The sequence below is a fragment of the Canis lupus genome, chromosome 26 (assembly GCF_048164855.1).
Source record: "Canis lupus baileyi chromosome 26, mCanLup2.hap1, whole genome shotgun sequence".
Taxonomy (NCBI): Eukaryota; Metazoa; Chordata; class Mammalia; order Carnivora; family Canidae; genus Canis; species Canis lupus.
In genome coordinates this window covers 1,919,741-1,935,885 of record NC_132863.1, presented here as the reverse complement: position 1 = coordinate 1,935,885, position 16,145 = coordinate 1,919,741, and the positions used below count along the sequence as shown (strand labels likewise).

Here is a 16,145-nt window from a genome sequence, read left to right as displayed (position 1 = left end):
TCTCAGAATTTAGGGCAAGCCTGGCCTCTTGGTGGAAGCTTCCTGGATGCTCCCCCTCGGTCCTGGGCTGCCCTGCACCCCCGTGCCACAGCACTCTGTGTGCGGATACAGCCCTCTGTCCCCGCGGCCCCAGAGCTCCTGGGGACCCGCTGAGCCCTGCGCCCGGCCCGGCCTGGCCCCCGCAGGTGTGCACCTGACAAGGGTGTGCTAGGACGCAGCAGGGCCGCGCTGGGCCAAGAAGCAGCCAGGTGACCCACGGCAGGCAGCCACTGGCCTACAACCTCGTGGTCACTCGGGAATACACACGGTGGGGGCACCGGGGGTGACGTCGCTCGAGCGTCTACCTTGGTTTCAGCTCGGGTCGCGACTCAGCATCTGCTGGGGAGCCTCTCTCTCTTCCCTTCGCCCCGCCCTGTGCTCTCTCTCTAAAGCAAATAGATAGATCTTTCCAAAAAAACAAGAAAAACAAAAACAAAAAAACAAAACAACCACCCCAAACCAGAGGGCACCCGGTACTGCACGCTAAGCGTCTGGCAGCCTCGGCTGTCTGTGCCGCGCCCTCCTCTACGGCCCCGGCTGCAGGCGGAGCCCACCTGAGTGCCCGGCGGGCGGGCCGGGGGGGCGCCGCCTCCGTGCAGGCCATCCAGCAGCGTGGTCAGAGTCCAGCCCCACCAGTCCGCCACACTTCCCAGGCCGCCCGAGGCGCTGCTGGCACCCCTGAGCACGAGCAGAAACAAAAAGCGATTATTTTTTCTCACATATGGATTTGAAGTCCCTGCAGGAGTGAAAGTGAAGCCACGCGCAGCGTGAGGTCCGGCGTGACTCGGGGAGCCCTTCGCCCCCGGGCCGCGGGCGGGAGCGCCGCCCCATGTGATGCCTCTGTCGCTTGCCCTGCTCGCTCGACCGCCTCCGCCGCGCAGGCAGGGGGTGGCCAGTGCAGGGCGGGCACGGGGACAGGAGCAGAGGGCGGGGGCCGGGACCCTCAGCAGGGACACGGCTCGTCCACCACCCCCTACGGGCACAGCATCGCCCTGCCTCTCCCCGGCCAAGCACCCGGAACAGCCACCGACCCCGCGGCCAAGAGACCACGAGCGTCGGGCGAGGGGGCGCAGGCCAAGCGGGGGCCGCGTGCGCTGGGAGTCCGTGGGTGCCGGCCGCTTTCTCTCCAGCTCATTTCCGTTGCTCCCGTCAGATACCCGTTTCACCTCCCAACCGGGGGCTGCTTTCGGGAGCACTGAAGCCATTTCAGACTCGTAAAACGGATCATTTTTGCTCGCTGGGATGATAGGCTGGGGCCGCGTGCCCCGGGCTGCGCTGCACGCACACGTCAGGAGTGCCAAGCCGCAGCCAAAGGGAGGACGAGAAGGCGAATCTTTAGAGAGCGGACCCGTGTCACCTCCTGGCACGCTCCCTCCCACGCGGCCTCTTGGGAAGGACCCGTGGTAGAGCCAAGGATGCTGCGCCCCTAACGTCCCCACAGCAAACAGCAGTGGGTCCCCGTGGCTCTACGCCCGAGTCTCCCTGAGGACGGAGGCGGGGGGTGTTTGTTCCAGGCCAAGCGGCCCCCGCCCTGGACCTGTCTGCGCCGCCAGCCACGCACAGGCCTCTCCCAGTGCAGTAGCCCGGCCTGAGCAGCTGCCAAGCGTCCTACCTTGTAAACTCGGTCCGGATGGCGTGATGCAGGGAATGCGCATCCCGGGAGCCCGTCCGGCAGAGGATAAGCAAATGCAGAAGCAGCAGGAGGGTGAACATGCACATGTCTCTGAGAGAAACGAATTTTAAAATCAGCTGTGCGGCCAGACAAAACAGCAGGACCTGTTTCAGACCCGGCCTTTCAACGCCTTCGAAATCCCCGCACGAGTTTTTGTAAAAGGATCATTTTTTTTTTTCTGCGCATCAATGCCCAGGTTCCCTAGCACCATTTTTATTTATTTATTTTTTAAGATTTTTTAAATTTGGGATCCCTGGGTGGTGCAGCGGTTTGGCGCCTGCCTTTGGCCCAGGGCGCGATCCTGGAGACCCGGGATCGAATCCCACGTCGGGCTCCCGGTGCCTGGAGCCTGCTTCTCCCTCTGCCTGTGTCTCTGCCTCTCTCTCTCTCTCTCTCTGTGACTATCATAAATAAATAAAAATTAAAAAAATAAAATCTTAAAAAAAAAAAGATTTTTTAAATTTATTCATGAGAGACGCAGGCAGAGGGAGAAGCAGGCTCCGTGCGGGGAGCCCGACGCGGGACTCGATCCCGGGACCCCAAAAAAAGGCAAGACCACGCCGCTTGGGGTCGGGTGTGCCCGAGGCATAATATCCGCTTCTTCCTCTCTCTCTTTACGTTGGCCTTTGTCTAGGATCAAGGCTTGCACTCGTTAGTTCATCAAAGGCTGCAAAAATGGCCCGGGCCTAATTCCATCAGTTTGTCTTCCTCCAGTAACTAAACACGTCCGTAAGGAGAAACGTTCCCTCTCTCGGTACGTGATTTCACGGGGCTCGGTTCTTCGCCGCCAGCTTTGTAAGAGTCGGTTCCCACGCGTCTGCTGACACCCGCCGACCACATTGCCGGTGTCGCTGCAAACTCAGGGCTTTGGGGACGTCAGATGAGCTCCAACTCGCGGTCACCACGGTCCCTGATTTCAGGTCGCATCGTCAGTGTTTGGACCGCGAGCCTCTCCAAAGGGGCCTCCGTGTAGCTGGTCATTATTCCCTCGCTCACGATGTGTCCTAGGCTCCCTTTGTCCGTTTCCTGCCACAGACCTGAAGTTGAGAGGCCCAACGGCGCCCGTTTCTTTTTGGTGGAAAATGATATTTGTGGACCAGAATCTAGGTGCCACAGTTGCCAACTGGCCCCGGGTTTCTTTCTAGGCCTCTTCTTGGGGGATAGATGGAGGAAAATAATGGGTTTCCCTTAAAAACAAAACAACAGGGGCACCTGGGGGGCTCAGATGGTTCAGTGTCTGCCTCTGGCTCAGGTCAGGATCTCAGGGTCCTGGGATCGAGTTCCGCGTCGGGCTCCCTGCTCGGGGGGCGGGGGGGCCTGCTTCTCCCTCTCCCTTCACCCTTCCCCATCCCCCGCTTACACTCTCTCTCTCTCTTAAAATAAAATACTTTTAAAAACCCAACATGATCTCATACCGATCCTTCTGATTCCCACTCAGGACTACAGGTTCTGACTTTCTCGGACTTGAGTCTGCGCCTCCGCCGTCCCGTACCGAGGGCACGAGGATGGCAGGCAAAGACCCTCACCGGCTTCCTCCCATGTCAATGACCAAGGCTTCCAACAGGAAACACCATTAGTGGAAACAGCTTTATGACTTTTTCTCTGTCCTTAGGGACCGGGCTTGTAAGGTCAAAGCTTTTAATCTTAAAACAATTTTTTTCAGATTAAAAAAAAAATTTTTATTTATTCATTTGCAGGGGGCGGGGGCAGAGGCAGAGGGAAGGGGTGTGAAGCTGGCTCCGTGCTGCTGAGCTTGGAGCCCGACGCGGGGCTTGGTCCCATGACCCTGAGGTCATGACCTGAGCCAGGACAGGTCGGACCTCACCCGCGCCAGTAACCGGGGGCCCAGTAGGCTCAGCTGCACCCGCGTGGGGCCGAGCATGGGGCTGGACTCACCACCCTGAGACGGAGACCTGCGCTGATGGCACAGAGCCCCAGGCGCCCCAGTGTTAGGCTGTCTCTATCACAGGAGGCCCGGCGCCCGGGGCCTGTTGCGGGTTTGCGGCTGGCTCCCTGGGACAGGTGCACCTGTGACCGTGCTGGGCCTCCCCAGGTCCCCACAGGAACAGCGGCGCTCACACCCGCTCCGCGTATGACACCTCTTCTCCGTGAGCTCCCGCCCCGGCACGGGGCCAAACATCCAGATTCCAGGGCTTTCAATTAGCGATTCCTCATCACGTCCGCATGGACTTTTTCTATGAGCCGTCCACTGGCTTCCTGAGTCCAGTTTCATTCTAAAGACATTGTTGGTCTTTTTCTTTCCAATTTTTTTTTTTGAGCCTCTTTGTACCCGAAGACGAAGCACCGTCGGCTACAATATGTTCCCCATCCTGCAGCCGTTTCCTTACACTACGTGCAGCCTCCTTTGTGACGCAAGGCGTTTGTTCCCTCCCAGGACTTGTATGGTTTGGTTTTCACGTCTAAACGGTTCTCATTCACAATTAACCTGAGTATTTTGTAACAAAAGCCTGCACTTGTTGGGTTTTCCCCACTCCCCTCATGACCGTCTGCTGATTCCTCGTGGAAAACTCCATGCTTTCCCCAGAAGCCGAGACGGCGCCTCCCTCGCTCATGGCGCTGTGACGTTCGGGTGTGGGTTTGGGTCGGCCTCGGGGCTCGTCTTCTGCTGAGTCCCCCGTGCGTGCAGAGCCGCCCTCCCGGGGACACCCACAGCCTAGGTCACGCGGGGCCCCTCGCTCCACCTCCCGGCTCTTCCTGGCCGGCCCTCGCACTCGTCCCTGCCGAGGGGCCTCAGCACCAACCAGACCCCGCCAAGGGCGAGCAGGGGGCGGAAAGGCGAGGGGTCGAGTGTGAGCTTGCACATGGAGTTCAGAGCTTGAGAGGACACGGCATCCTGCCGTCCTGCACAGGTGACCCTGGGCCTCCCGGGGCCGCTCACGCTCCCTGCGCAAGCTCTGGGCGACAGCCCCTGGGGAGCTCGCATGTTCGTGCTGCCGTTCCTCCCCCGCTTGAGGGAACCTCTGCTGCCTTCTCCGCGCACTCGAAGCCGCCAAGTCTCGCATTTTAGGGTCGCAACCTGTCACCTTACTAGGTTCCGCGTCGGTCTGCTCTTCTCGTTTCGCTTCGGTGGGATGTTCCGAGCGCCAGGGAGTGGCTTCTCCTCCCGCCGGATCTGCTGTCACTGCCAACCCGGCCCTGCTGGTCCGTTGGTGTCCCCTTCCCTGCGCCTGGGTCCCCACGTGCGCGCCCAGCTCCCAGGGGCTGCCACCCACCTCAGCGCCCACCGCGTCCGGGTCTGTCGCTGTAGCTTCTGTCTGACGGCGCTGAGCTGGGCAGCGGACGGTGGCCGTGCCCGGCGCAGGTGGCGCACTCGCTGCCGGGCCGCCAACACCTGTGGACAACAGTGCGGTGAGCTGCGTGGATGTGGGCAGGGCTGCTCCCCTGAACCAGGTCGTGGGGGCATGTACAAACCCCTGCCCTGGGCCAGCCCTGCGGCCCGTACAGGACAGCCTGTACCAGGCTGGGTCAGGGGCCCACACGCCTAAGGAGTCAGAGGCCCGTGTCCAGGGAATCACGGGTGCGGAGCCTGGGCCAGGACGCTCCTCCCTTGCAGCCCATGCAGCACCCTGAGTCCAATAGGGACAGGACCCTGCTGGGTGACGCTGGGTGTCGCAAGGTGCAAGGTGCCGCAGGGCCACAGGCGTCCCAGGCTTGCTGACCTGAGGATGCGACCTCTGTGAGAGACCTGTCCCCTGAGGCGAGGTCACGGAGGGCAAGGAGCAGACCCCGCCCCCACCCCCTGCACCAGCCACGGGGCAGGAAGGGGAGGAAAGACCCAGAAGGTGTGAGGAAGTCAGAGCAGGGGTGTGACCCAGAAAAGCCTACACACACAATAGGAAATGCTGATGCCCCACAGCGGGGGGTGGGGGTGGGTGGGGGGGGTGGGGGGGGTGAGTTTCTTGTGGGTCCACTGAAATGTAAATGACTTAGAAGTTCTCTAAGATCATGGCCCAGAATTCTATTTCTCATTTATTTGCTTCCATATTTTAAAATAAGCTCATGTTCTTGATACTCTGGTGTCTTGGTGGGGGGGATGGAGGTGAGGAGGTGGGTCCCATGCGGCCCCATCGCGAGGCACATGTGAAGGAGCATCAGAAACTAAATGCACTCAAAGAAGCAATCAAATCTGAGCCCGAAGAGTCAATTCCAAGGGGCTGGGTGAAGCTGGAAAGCGACGCGGACACGACGCGGACGGTGGCCTCACCTCCTCCTTCTGGCTCGCACAGTGGGGCGGGTGGGGCCTCGCACGCGCTTCCAGTTCAGGGCCCAGGTCCTTGGTGGCCGCATGCAGAGCCTCAGTGAAGAAGTGCGGGTCGTGTCTCCTCCTCCAGGCAAAGCCCAAGGCCAGGAGGCTCACCTGGAGGGAGAGACCCCGACAGTGCATCCCACCTCCCTCGACCAGTCGGCCCCCCGGGATCTTACACGACCCAGTGTCGTCTGCCTGGGAGTCCCCAGCTGGCCACTCCCCAGGCCAGGCTGGGCCAGAGCCTCCGCTCCCCGTGGCCCTGTGTCCCTGGGTGAAAAATGGGTTGGAGAGGCCCCCGCTCCCCGCCCCCCCGCCCAGTCCGCGGATGTGTGCAAGGACCAACGAGCAGGCCCCAGGCAGCAGGGTGCAGGCCCTGCCCCCCAAGCTCCTCCTTATGCTCAGTCACATGTGAAGGGATGTAAGGATGCATCACGTGCAGCCCCCACCCCGGCTGATGCAGCCACTCCGTGGGAGCCCCCCCGGCCCCCCTGCTCACCAGCAGCGGCTGCGTGACCAGCACACAGCACAGCACAGAGGCGGCCAGCAGGTACAGCCAGCGCACACACTGCGTCGGGTTGAACCTGTCCGCGGGAGAGAGCAGCTGTCAGCGCTGCCTGGCTGTGCGTGGGTGGCGTGGGGGGGGGGGCGCTGCGGGGGGGGGGGGGCAGCGCGGAGCTGGGCGCCCTGTCCGCTGTCCGTCCCTCTGTGCAACGGACGGAGTTCTATGGGGAGGGGCAGGAGGGCACGTCACCCCGGGAGGCTCTATGGGGAGGGGCGGGAGGGCACATCACCCCGGGGGGGGGGGGGGGGCGCTGCTGAGCCACACAGGGACCGGGAGAGCAGAGGGGCGGGCACTGGGGGCAGGGGCGGGGGGGGGGGGGGGGAGGTGTGGGGGAGGCTCCAGGGTAATGAGGCCGATAGGTCTTGCATCTGCGGAGCACTGAGCAGGTGCCAGGCGCCGAGCCCGGGATTTCATCTGCTTCTCCTAAACCCTGTGACCTGTGAATGTCCCCATTTCACAGCTGAGCAAACCGAGTTGCAGAGAAGTAGGATTTCTGTTTGTTTTTTAAGTCCCCTGTCATCACGTGAATGACTTCGTGCATTTGAAGAAAAGAGTCGGGGAGAGCAGGATGTGTCCCGGTTTTACAGCTGCCCTCCCCTCCCGGGGCCCGAGGGCACGCCGAGCTGCCTGGGGACCAGATGGAGAGGCCACCGTGCAGAGGGACCGAAGCAGAACCGTGGTGCCGGCACGCCTGGCCCAAGCCCGGCTCCTTGGGTGTGAGGGTCCTGCGGTCTCTTGTGGCAGGGGCTGCATCCGCGAGCCCATGGCCCAGCTGCCCCGTGGGGCCTGTCGACACATTCCCCACCCAGGGCCGCGGGAGGGAAACACGGGAACCGAACTGGCAGCAGCCATCGGGGCCCTCACGTTGCGCCCCAGACATGCTGGGGTTTTTTTACTAAGCGCCAGACTCTCCATCCAAGGACCTGAGGCTACCTGAAGGCCGTGCACGCTCACCTGTATCCTAGAAACGCCGTCCCTAGGCCACAGGCCACGGACACCGTCCCGCAGAGGACCCATGCCGCGGAGCCCGACCAAGGCAGCAGGGCCCACGGCCAGCGGAGCACAGCGACTCCTCCAAACCCGCTGCTGGCTGCTGCAGGAGAGCAGGGAAGAGGCATCACCTCCAGCCACGCGTGCGGCTGGCGCCCTGTCCACGGGAGAGCCATGGGCGTGGATGTAAACGGTTCCTGAGTGGCTCGGAAAGGTTTCCAGAGATACGGACCCTTAACTGGCCAGACAGAGTGAAGCGGGGTGCCTGCCCCGCGTGGGTGGGCCGTGGCCAGCGGCAGGCAGCCTGCGTGAGCGCGGCCCCACTGCCTCACGTTCTCAGGGCACGGTGCTTCTTACACCCGGATTTCCCCCTCGGATGCCGCCATGGTCTGCGCCCCTTTACAGGTTTCATTGTGCCCTTGAGGGAGGAGGGGAAGAAGGGGGAGGGAAGGGATGGAGGGGAGGATGGGGGGGAGCAAGAGATGGGGAGGAGGAGGTGGACCAGGAGAGGAGCGGAGGATGGGAAGCGAGGAGCAGGGGAGGGGAGGGGAGAGCAGGGCCACGCAGAGCAGGCAGGACCGTGTGGAGGCAGCCGCCTCTTGCAGGGCCCGGGGGGCACGTTCTGGGGAGCGGAGCACGTGGTCACAGGCCCCCCAACATCTCGTGTCTGCAAGAGGAGGCGGCGGGAGCCCCGCCACTCAGGGGAGCAGCCCGGGGCACGCGTGGGGCAGGAGGAGGCCTGCCGGCCTGGAGCGAGGAGCACCCGCGGGGAGGCTCCAGGCAGGAGGCTGCTGTGTGCGCGGTGGGGCCGAGCTCAGCGGTTGTCCTTTCCCCCGACCTCCACGGCCTGCTGGCCTTTGCGCCCACATGCGCCCAGTGCGCCTGCTGGGCTGTCGGTGCCAGTCGCCCTCCCCGCTCCCCGGGACGGGCCGCAGACCCCGGCGCCTCCGCCGCCTGCGCCCCCCGGCTGACCCGTGTCCACACCCGGGCCCGAAGCCGGCGCCGAGGACCTCGGGCACCTGGAGCTGGGGGCTCGCTGCTCCCCCCGCAGGCACCTGCACCCGCCCCCGCCCCAGGCACCCCGTGCCAGCGCTGACCGGCTGCCCCCTCCCCACCCCCGGCTCCCTGCCGCAGCTGTAGCGGGTCACCCTGCGGCACAGCCAAGGTGGCCGAAGAGCCAAGGGCAGCGGAGAGTCCCTCCTGACCCAAAGACGCGACCAACCCACGTAAGTGAGCGCCCGCCGGCCGGGAACGCCCGGGACGCGGGAACCAAAGCTTCGCGTGTGGTCAGAGCGTCCGGCCTCCTCGGCTCCAGCTCCCACTGCGGGGCCCCGCGTCTCCCAGGAGCCCCGGGTGCAGGAGGGCCCGGCTCTGCACCCCAGCCCGACGTCACTGGACCCCCGCCCCGACGTCACCGCGCCCCGCCCCAACGTCACCGCACCCCGGCCCAGACGTCATGCGCCCTGGGCCCCGATGTAACCCCACCCCCGGCCCCGACGTCACTGGGCCCCCGGCCCTGACGTCGCTGCACGCCCGGCCCGATGTAACCCCAGCCCGGCCCCGACGTCACCGTCTGCACCTTGAGCCCCGGGGCTCCCCTTCTCCCTCCGAGCGCGCTGGGCGGCGTCAGCTCCCAGGTCCTCCCGCTCAGGGGGCGGACACCCTGCACCGTCACCCCGGGCCGCCCTCCTGCAGGCCCCGCTGCTCCCGGAGACAAGGCTGCCCTGCAAGGGACGGAAGAGGACGAGGCCGGGCTTGCGGGCTCTCTCCGGAGCTGGGCCGGCGTCTCCCGGGGACTCAGCCCGCGGGGCCGAGGTGGGGGTGAGCGAGGCACGGGCAGCCCGGGACCAGCTCCTCCGCGTCTGCCGGGGTGGTCGGCGCCCCAGGCAGTGCGGGGTGGCGGCAGCCAACAGGGAGAGACGGAGCGGCCAGAGTGGGTCCGGAGCGGCTGACAGCCCCAGGCGGGGGAGCAGGGCCCAGGGGCCCGACCCGGAGGGAGGGGGCGCTCGGCAGGCAGGCGGGGGCTGCAGAGCACAGGGAGCCACGCGCCCCGCCCGGCCCAGGCAGGCCCCGAAGGACAGCAACGCGACGCTCGCCCGGCCTCAGAGGCGCCCCGGGCCCAGCCGGACCTGCTCGTGGGCACGTGTACCGGGCTGAGCCCCCGCGGCCCTGGCCCTGCCGACCCACGACCCCCAGCCCGACCCCCAAAGTGCCTCTGCCGGTGGGTGCGTGGCCCTCCCGACTCTGGCCCACGGCCCCTCTGGTGCAGCCTCCATGGGGCTCCCCTGTGGTCCGGCCTGCTGGGCCCTGACCCCGGTTCGCGAGCTCCATCCCCGCCTGGGCCTGGCCCGCCATGTCCAGAGAGACCCGTCAGGACGGCGACAGGACCAGGCCGGCCGCCTGTGCTTACCTCGCGCCTCTTCCCTGCCTCTGCCGTTCCTCCACGGGGGTTGGGGCCTGATGATAAAGGGGTCCAATGGCGGTGTTCACCCAGGGACTCCAGGTTCTCTGGGAGAGCCTCCTTCAGGACACAGCCTCCCCACGGCCCCGCCGGGCCGAGCTGGGCCTCCCCGAGACACAGGACACGCGGCCCGTGAGCCCTTCCCCGTGGCTTCCCAGCTGGGGCTTGGCGGGGTCGCAGCCTCTCCCCTTGCCGTTGCCTGATTTCCCGGCTGCTCTCCACATCCACTCACCCGGAGCTGCCCCCACGAGCTGGGAGCGGGACTGGCAGGCATTCACGCGGGAAGGTCCGCCAGCGTCCTGCACAAGGGAGGCGGCCGTCAGGGCGGGCGCCCCACGACGCAGGAGGACCGGGGAGCAGGGCGCGTGCACAGGCTGCCGTACCTGGCTGAGCCTGAAGAGCAGCGACAAGAGTTGTGCCCCGGGAGAAGCCAGCAGGGTGCCCAGGAGGCCCGTCCACAGGGACCCGGCGGATGCAGCATCGGGGGCGCTGAGGGCCCACGCCAGCTGTAGCGAGGTGCTCAGGTCACCAGAGTGCGTTGGTGTCATCGCACGGGCTTTAAGGTGAGCGCACCAAACTCTCTGCTGGATGCGCTGCCGGACGCCTATCTGAGGATCCCTCACCAGGGTCCCAGCAAAGGGGAGGCCCGCGAATGGCCATGAGGTCACCATAAGAGGCGAGTGTGAGTATTTCCACCTCCCAAGAGTCGTGCTGCGCTTCTGCAGGAGAGCAGAGCCCCTAGCCCCTCCTCCCCCCGCCTGCCACCAGCCGCCCATGCGGATTCTGAGCAGCGTCTGCGTCACATGCGGCGCAGTCAGGCCACATTGCCAACCGCAGGCGGGCATCCCCTGGGCAAGTATGGCCTTCGGAACTCTTCCCTGCTGCTTCTGGCCGGAGGATTTGTAAAATCTGAATTAACTGGCAGCCTTATAAACAGCCTAGCAGCACGCTCTGGGAAGCCCAGGCTGCTGCGCCCCTCGGGGGCTCAGGAGGGCGTGCTGTGCGCTGCGGTGGTCGGGGAGGAGGCCCGCCGCCCAGAGAGCACCCCGCCTGCACCCAGGCCAGCGGCCGTGCATCCCCTCTGGGCGCTCGAATCACAGCCTCCCCCCGCCCCCCCACCCCGCTTAGGCCCTCTTCCGAGGACTGTGAGCCCGCGGATCCCTGGGCTGAGCAGGAGTCACACCGTGAGTCTGGGAGTCGGAAGCCACTTCCAGAAAACGTGGCGCCCCCCACCTGCTCCTGTCCTGCCGCCGTGACCAGGGCAGTGAGACACGCGTAGGCACACAGCAGGGCAAAGGCCACGGTGAGGCGTGCCGTGGGCAGGAAGCCGCTGGGGGAGGGCCGGCTGTACACGGAGGTCCACACGTGGAAATCCTCCAGATACTCTGTGAACTTGCAGTACAAGAGCTGCAACAGACCGCGAGAGGGACGTCCGCTGATGCGGGGGGTCGCCCCGACGGCGGGAACTCCGGGGGGCAGCCATCCCAGGGTGATGCTGCTAGCCCACCAGCGGGACGCTGGGCCGTGCTGGGTGCTCGGGCCCCCAGGCCCCCCCGCCCTGCGCCCGGGCCCTGCTGTGGGCTGGCGCCTCCGAGCCCCGGGATGAGCCGTCGCTGGCTCTTGTGCCACCCCTGAGGGTCCACAGTCCATGTGCCCACAGGCCCCCCCGTTCCCAGCATGCTCCCCACGGCCGGGAGTGCGCCGGCCACCCGGGCTTCAGAGGCCTCAGCGAATGTGCAAAATGCGCACGTGCAGTTACACCCGTGTAAAGCACACTGGCGTACAGGGCAGATGGGGCCATGGGCAGAGCAAGTTCCATACGTGGCGTTGCTGTGGCCCCTCGTGCTTCTGCCCCCGGTCCCACCCTTGCTGCTTGCTGGTCATCCGGGGCCCGGGACACACAGGGCACCCATCCTAACAGGCGGCCCCCTGGGCGCCGCAGGCCATGCATGGCTGTGAGTTCGGTGAAATGTCCTCACGGGCAAGGTCGGCACCGTGCTCAGTGACGGCGGCAAGGACCGTCCCTCGGCGGTGGGCTGCTCGCTGGGCGCGTCACGCTAACCGCAGTGCGGGTCAGAGCGTCGCCGCAGGGGGATGCGGCCCAGCCTCGTGTCGTGCCAGCAGCCCCCCACCTACCTTCCAGAAGCCGAGGCCCCGGCGCAGGCTGCCCAGCTCCCACGCTGTGTGGCCGTCCCGCCCGCTTGCCGCCAGCCAGCACTCAGCGGGGAAGAGCCAGCTGTGCCCCGGCCCGGCTGCCAGCTCCTTCACCATGATGTGGCTCACGTACCAGGCCGGGGCGGGCCCACGGCTGTCGTGCCAGAGGCAGATCCTCCGCAGCGGGCCCAGCAGAGCGGGGACGCTGAGGACACAGCGGCACCAGGTCAGGCCGGGGTGTGGGCGGTGGGGCCTGGAGCATGGTGATTCCCACCCTCGGGGGGCCTCGGGCGTGTCAGCCCACGTGCGCCTCGCAAGGGACCTCTGGGGCCCCTCCGGAGCCTGGGGCATGGGCAGGGAACCCCGCAGGCCCCCGGGCCCCTCAAAGCAGGTGCCTGGCTGCGCCGGGCGGGAGCACATGCAGCTCCTGTACCTGCCGGCCCCCCTGAGCCCCGTCGCTTCAGGGCCTTCGTGCACCTGCCCCCGGCGTGGATGAGCCTGCAGGAGACCCCTCTGGGGGCAGGACCCTGGCACCCGATGCACCTGGGACACAAGCTCTCCAGGAGCAAGGGCGCCGAGGGTGGCTCCTCCACACCTCGGGGCCCAGCGGGGCCGATCTTGGGTCAGTGGCCCCACCCGTCCAGCTGCTCGGGCTCCGCACAGACACGTGTCCACTCTCCCCAAGGCAGGAGAGCGGGGTCAGGGCTGTGAGGAGCTGGGCACCCCCCCTTGCCGTGCGCAGGGGGCTCCCCTCCGCGTCAGCACACAGGAACGACCAACCCACGTGCGCACTGGTGCTCCCCCCGGACTCCTGCCTTGGCCACCCCATCCTCACGGGCCTCGCTCACCTCAGGACAAAGGTGTGCCTGGAATTCCTTTCAAACAGGGGCTGCTCTGGACAGTAGAGCTCCCGGGGTCCTGAAAGCCCATGCTCCCCACATAAGACGATGTAAACCTCAGAGCAGAGACACAAGGGTAGGACTTTGAGGTCCTGGACACCCCACACTACGCTGTTCCGGAACCTTCCTGGAAGGCCGAGGACCACAGCACAGCCCTGCCCCTGGCCACTGCCCTGCACTCTCCCGGGACAGACCCCGGAAGCAGCGCCTGCCCGCATCAGCCGGATTCCAACATGTTTGATCTAGAAAAGCCAGAGACGGCCGCTCAGGTTCACGGGGGCACGTGCAGGTCTCAGAGGGAGAGGGCGGGTGCAGGCGCGTCACCCTCCCGGGCTCACGGGGGCCGTGGCTGGGACCAGGGTGGCCGCGGGCCCTGCAGCCTCGCATCCCAGCCCCGGGGCTGCCCATTGCACACCGGGGCAGCTTCTGTGGCCCAGAGACACGATTCTGAGGCCTGCAGCTCATTAATCTTGTCTCCAAGAAAGCTGCTTACTTATTTCGTTTTTAAAATCCTCCCCCATCGCAAAGTACAGCTTCCCTTGAGAAGTTTCTAGATCTTGTTTCAATCAACAGTCTCTAGTCTCGTGGAGCTGCTTTGGGGCACGTGAGGTGGAGGTTTAATAGGGCTTTTTGCAAATGGTCCCTGCCCCTCCCATGGGACCTCCCCCGTCATGCTCAGCTCGGGATGCGCCCCGTGCACCGTCCACCTGCCTCACACGGGGCAGGGCGTGCGGGCTGGATGTCCGGGCTGTTCTCCACGGAGAAGATGGAGAGGGACAGGTGTTTGGGGTGGCCCCGCGGGTGCAGAGGGCTCACACAGGCATGAGCGAGGGAGAGTGGGACAGTGGGAGAGGAGGGGGACAATGGAGCAGCCGGTCGGGCCAGTCCACGCTGGGCACGTCTGGGGCCATCCCTCGCGCCATCCGCAGCCTTGTACCCCGTACCGTGCGGCTCCCGGGGCGACCGGCTCACCTTGGCGCTACAGCGGGTGGGAGAGCGGAAGCCTGTGTCCACGACAACCGCGTACAGCTGGTGGCCGGATGGAGCATCTTCTTGCAGAAAAATGTAACCGGCTTTCTTTCTCTCATGACAATCTACCCGTCTGCTTTTAGTAACCAGAAGCGCATAAAGAATTGTAAAAACTACGATCAAAACACCGGGGAGCAGGTTCTCCGGGTGTCTGTGAACGAAAGGAGAGGAATAAGTAGTGAATCATGAAAATAAACATTCAGGCAAAGACTAAGCAACTCCCCCTACACCGGCTCGCACTCGCACACCCACACACACGTGCTCAGAGGCCCTGAGTCTTCACCAAAGTGTTTGTAGATTGTTGTCCGTTTTGTAACCGGAGAAGACAGTGGATTCTGGCCTGGGGAGGAGGCCAAGAAGGGGAGGGCGCAGGGCATGGTGTGGCCTCTGCATCCCTGTGTGCTTGGGCGCTTTCTTGATGACACACAGTCAGAGCATGGGTCCCGCTGGCCACACGAAGACTCAGGGGTATGACGTCCATAAAGCGCTTGGACATCGGGTGTGATGAACACCCCCTCCCTCCCGCCAGACCCTGCCCACCCGCCCCGTCCCTCCCACCTTCCACGGTCGGGCTGATTGCCCCCCACACACAGGCCCTCGCCTCCTGCTCCCAGGGCCACAGCTGGCCAGGGGGTCACCGACCCCTCCAGACCCACGGAGCAGGGTCCGCTTCGCATCCCTGGTGCAGGACCCTAACCTGGAGTCTCACGGGCCTCTGACGGGGCTTCGCAGGGCGGGAGAGGGCTGGTGCTGGGCCGATGCTGTGCTGCCCCTGCCTGACTTGGGATGTTGCCCTTTACGTGGGGGTCCCCGGGGCTGCCCCTCTCCTTGCCCCCCCCCCCCCCGTCATATCCCAAAACACCGTTGAACAGCTGTCCCGAGTCCCATCACCGGATGCCTGGTGACCTCGCAGCCCCCACACCTGTGGTATCAGGGATCCACTCACTGGTCTACAGAGTTATCTACTCTTTGGTGACTGGTTAAATAATATGGTCCAGCGGGATCCCCATTACGTCAGCATAAGGGGGAGGAGCCTGACCCAACGCTCATCAGGAAACGCAGCCTCTGCCATCTGTATTCACTCAGCAAACAGCGCTCAGTGCTGCCCTGAGCCAAGCCCATCCGTGGTCCATGTGGGGGGCGAGCAAGGGCTCCTGCCCCCACAAGCTCACCCTCTACTTACTCATGCTTCAGAATCCAAATATGCTTGTTCTGTATAAAACCATAGCCCAAGAAATGAGCTTGAGTTGCAATCTATTATCTAAAACGGGACACATTTGGGGCACCCAGCTCCTCAGTTGGAAGAGCGTGTGTCTGCTGATCTTGGGGTTGTGAGTTCGAGTCCTGCATGGGGTGTAGCGATTACTCCAGTAAATAAACAGGCGCCTGGGGGGCTCAGTTGGTGAAGCATCTGCCGTCAGCTCAGGTCACGATCCCAGGGTCCTGGGACCGAGCCCCATGTCGGGCTCCCCGCTCAGCTCGTGCTCACTCGCTCTCTCTCTCAAATAAAGTCTTTTAAAAAATTTTAAAAATAATAAAGACAGCTCCCTTCTGTTTGGAAGAGAAAGAGGGAGCTACGGACATGCGTAAACCAGGCTGGGCGCACCACCGTGTCCCCGGCGACAAGAACAGCCCTGTCAATGTGGACCCACAGGCTAAAAAGGATGCGGACATTCTCACGTTTCTGCGTCTCCTGCCCGTGGATGGAAGGACAGACGCCATATGATATTCATGGAAGATTATCTACTCATGTGGGCCGGCCAGGATGCAAACCAGCGACAGCGACGTGGGCTTCGGGCATCTCAGGAGGACACGTGGGCTCCCGCGGGGGCAGCGGCGCAAGTAAAACTTACTGTTCTCCAGAAAACGGAGCTCACCTCTGCAGCTCGGAAATGTCACTCGCTGAGAAAGTGGCATTCGGGCTTCTTCTCGAGATGGACACGGGCGCCAGGCGGTCATGGCTAGGAGGGAGACGTGGGCTGGGGCACCAAGCACGGGCCGAGAGTGGCGTCTACAGCATCATGTACGCGGGTGGAAGGAGGGCCAGAAGGGGTGCCGGGGGCTGGTAATCG

General features: G+C 64.5%; 1 protein-coding gene across 1 annotated transcript in view; it reads right to left on the bottom strand.

Annotated features, from left to right (window-relative positions):
• LOC140617942 (polycystin-1-like protein 1) overlaps positions 1-16,145 on the bottom strand; it is a 79,744-nt gene that overhangs the window by 16,024 nt on the left and 47,575 nt on the right. The window contains exons 32-45 of the mRNA XM_072799775.1: positions 15,951-16,034; positions 14,017-14,224; positions 12,994-13,100; positions 12,128-12,350; positions 11,225-11,398; positions 10,224-10,497; positions 9,941-9,987; positions 9,110-9,254; positions 7,495-7,633; positions 6,475-6,559; positions 5,937-6,089; positions 4,945-5,063; positions 1,652-1,762; positions 594-717 (exon numbers count right to left, since the gene is read on the bottom strand). Of these exons, the coding sequence (XP_072655876.1) occupies positions 594-717; positions 1,652-1,762; positions 4,945-5,063; positions 5,937-6,089; positions 6,475-6,559; positions 7,495-7,633; positions 9,110-9,254; positions 9,941-9,987; positions 10,224-10,497; positions 11,225-11,398; positions 12,128-12,350; positions 12,994-13,100; positions 14,017-14,224; positions 15,951-16,034 (1,993 nt within the window). The remainder of the gene's footprint in view (positions 1-593; positions 718-1,651; positions 1,763-4,944; positions 5,064-5,936; positions 6,090-6,474; positions 6,560-7,494; positions 7,634-9,109; positions 9,255-9,940; positions 9,988-10,223; positions 10,498-11,224; positions 11,399-12,127; positions 12,351-12,993; positions 13,101-14,016; positions 14,225-15,950; positions 16,035-16,145) is intronic.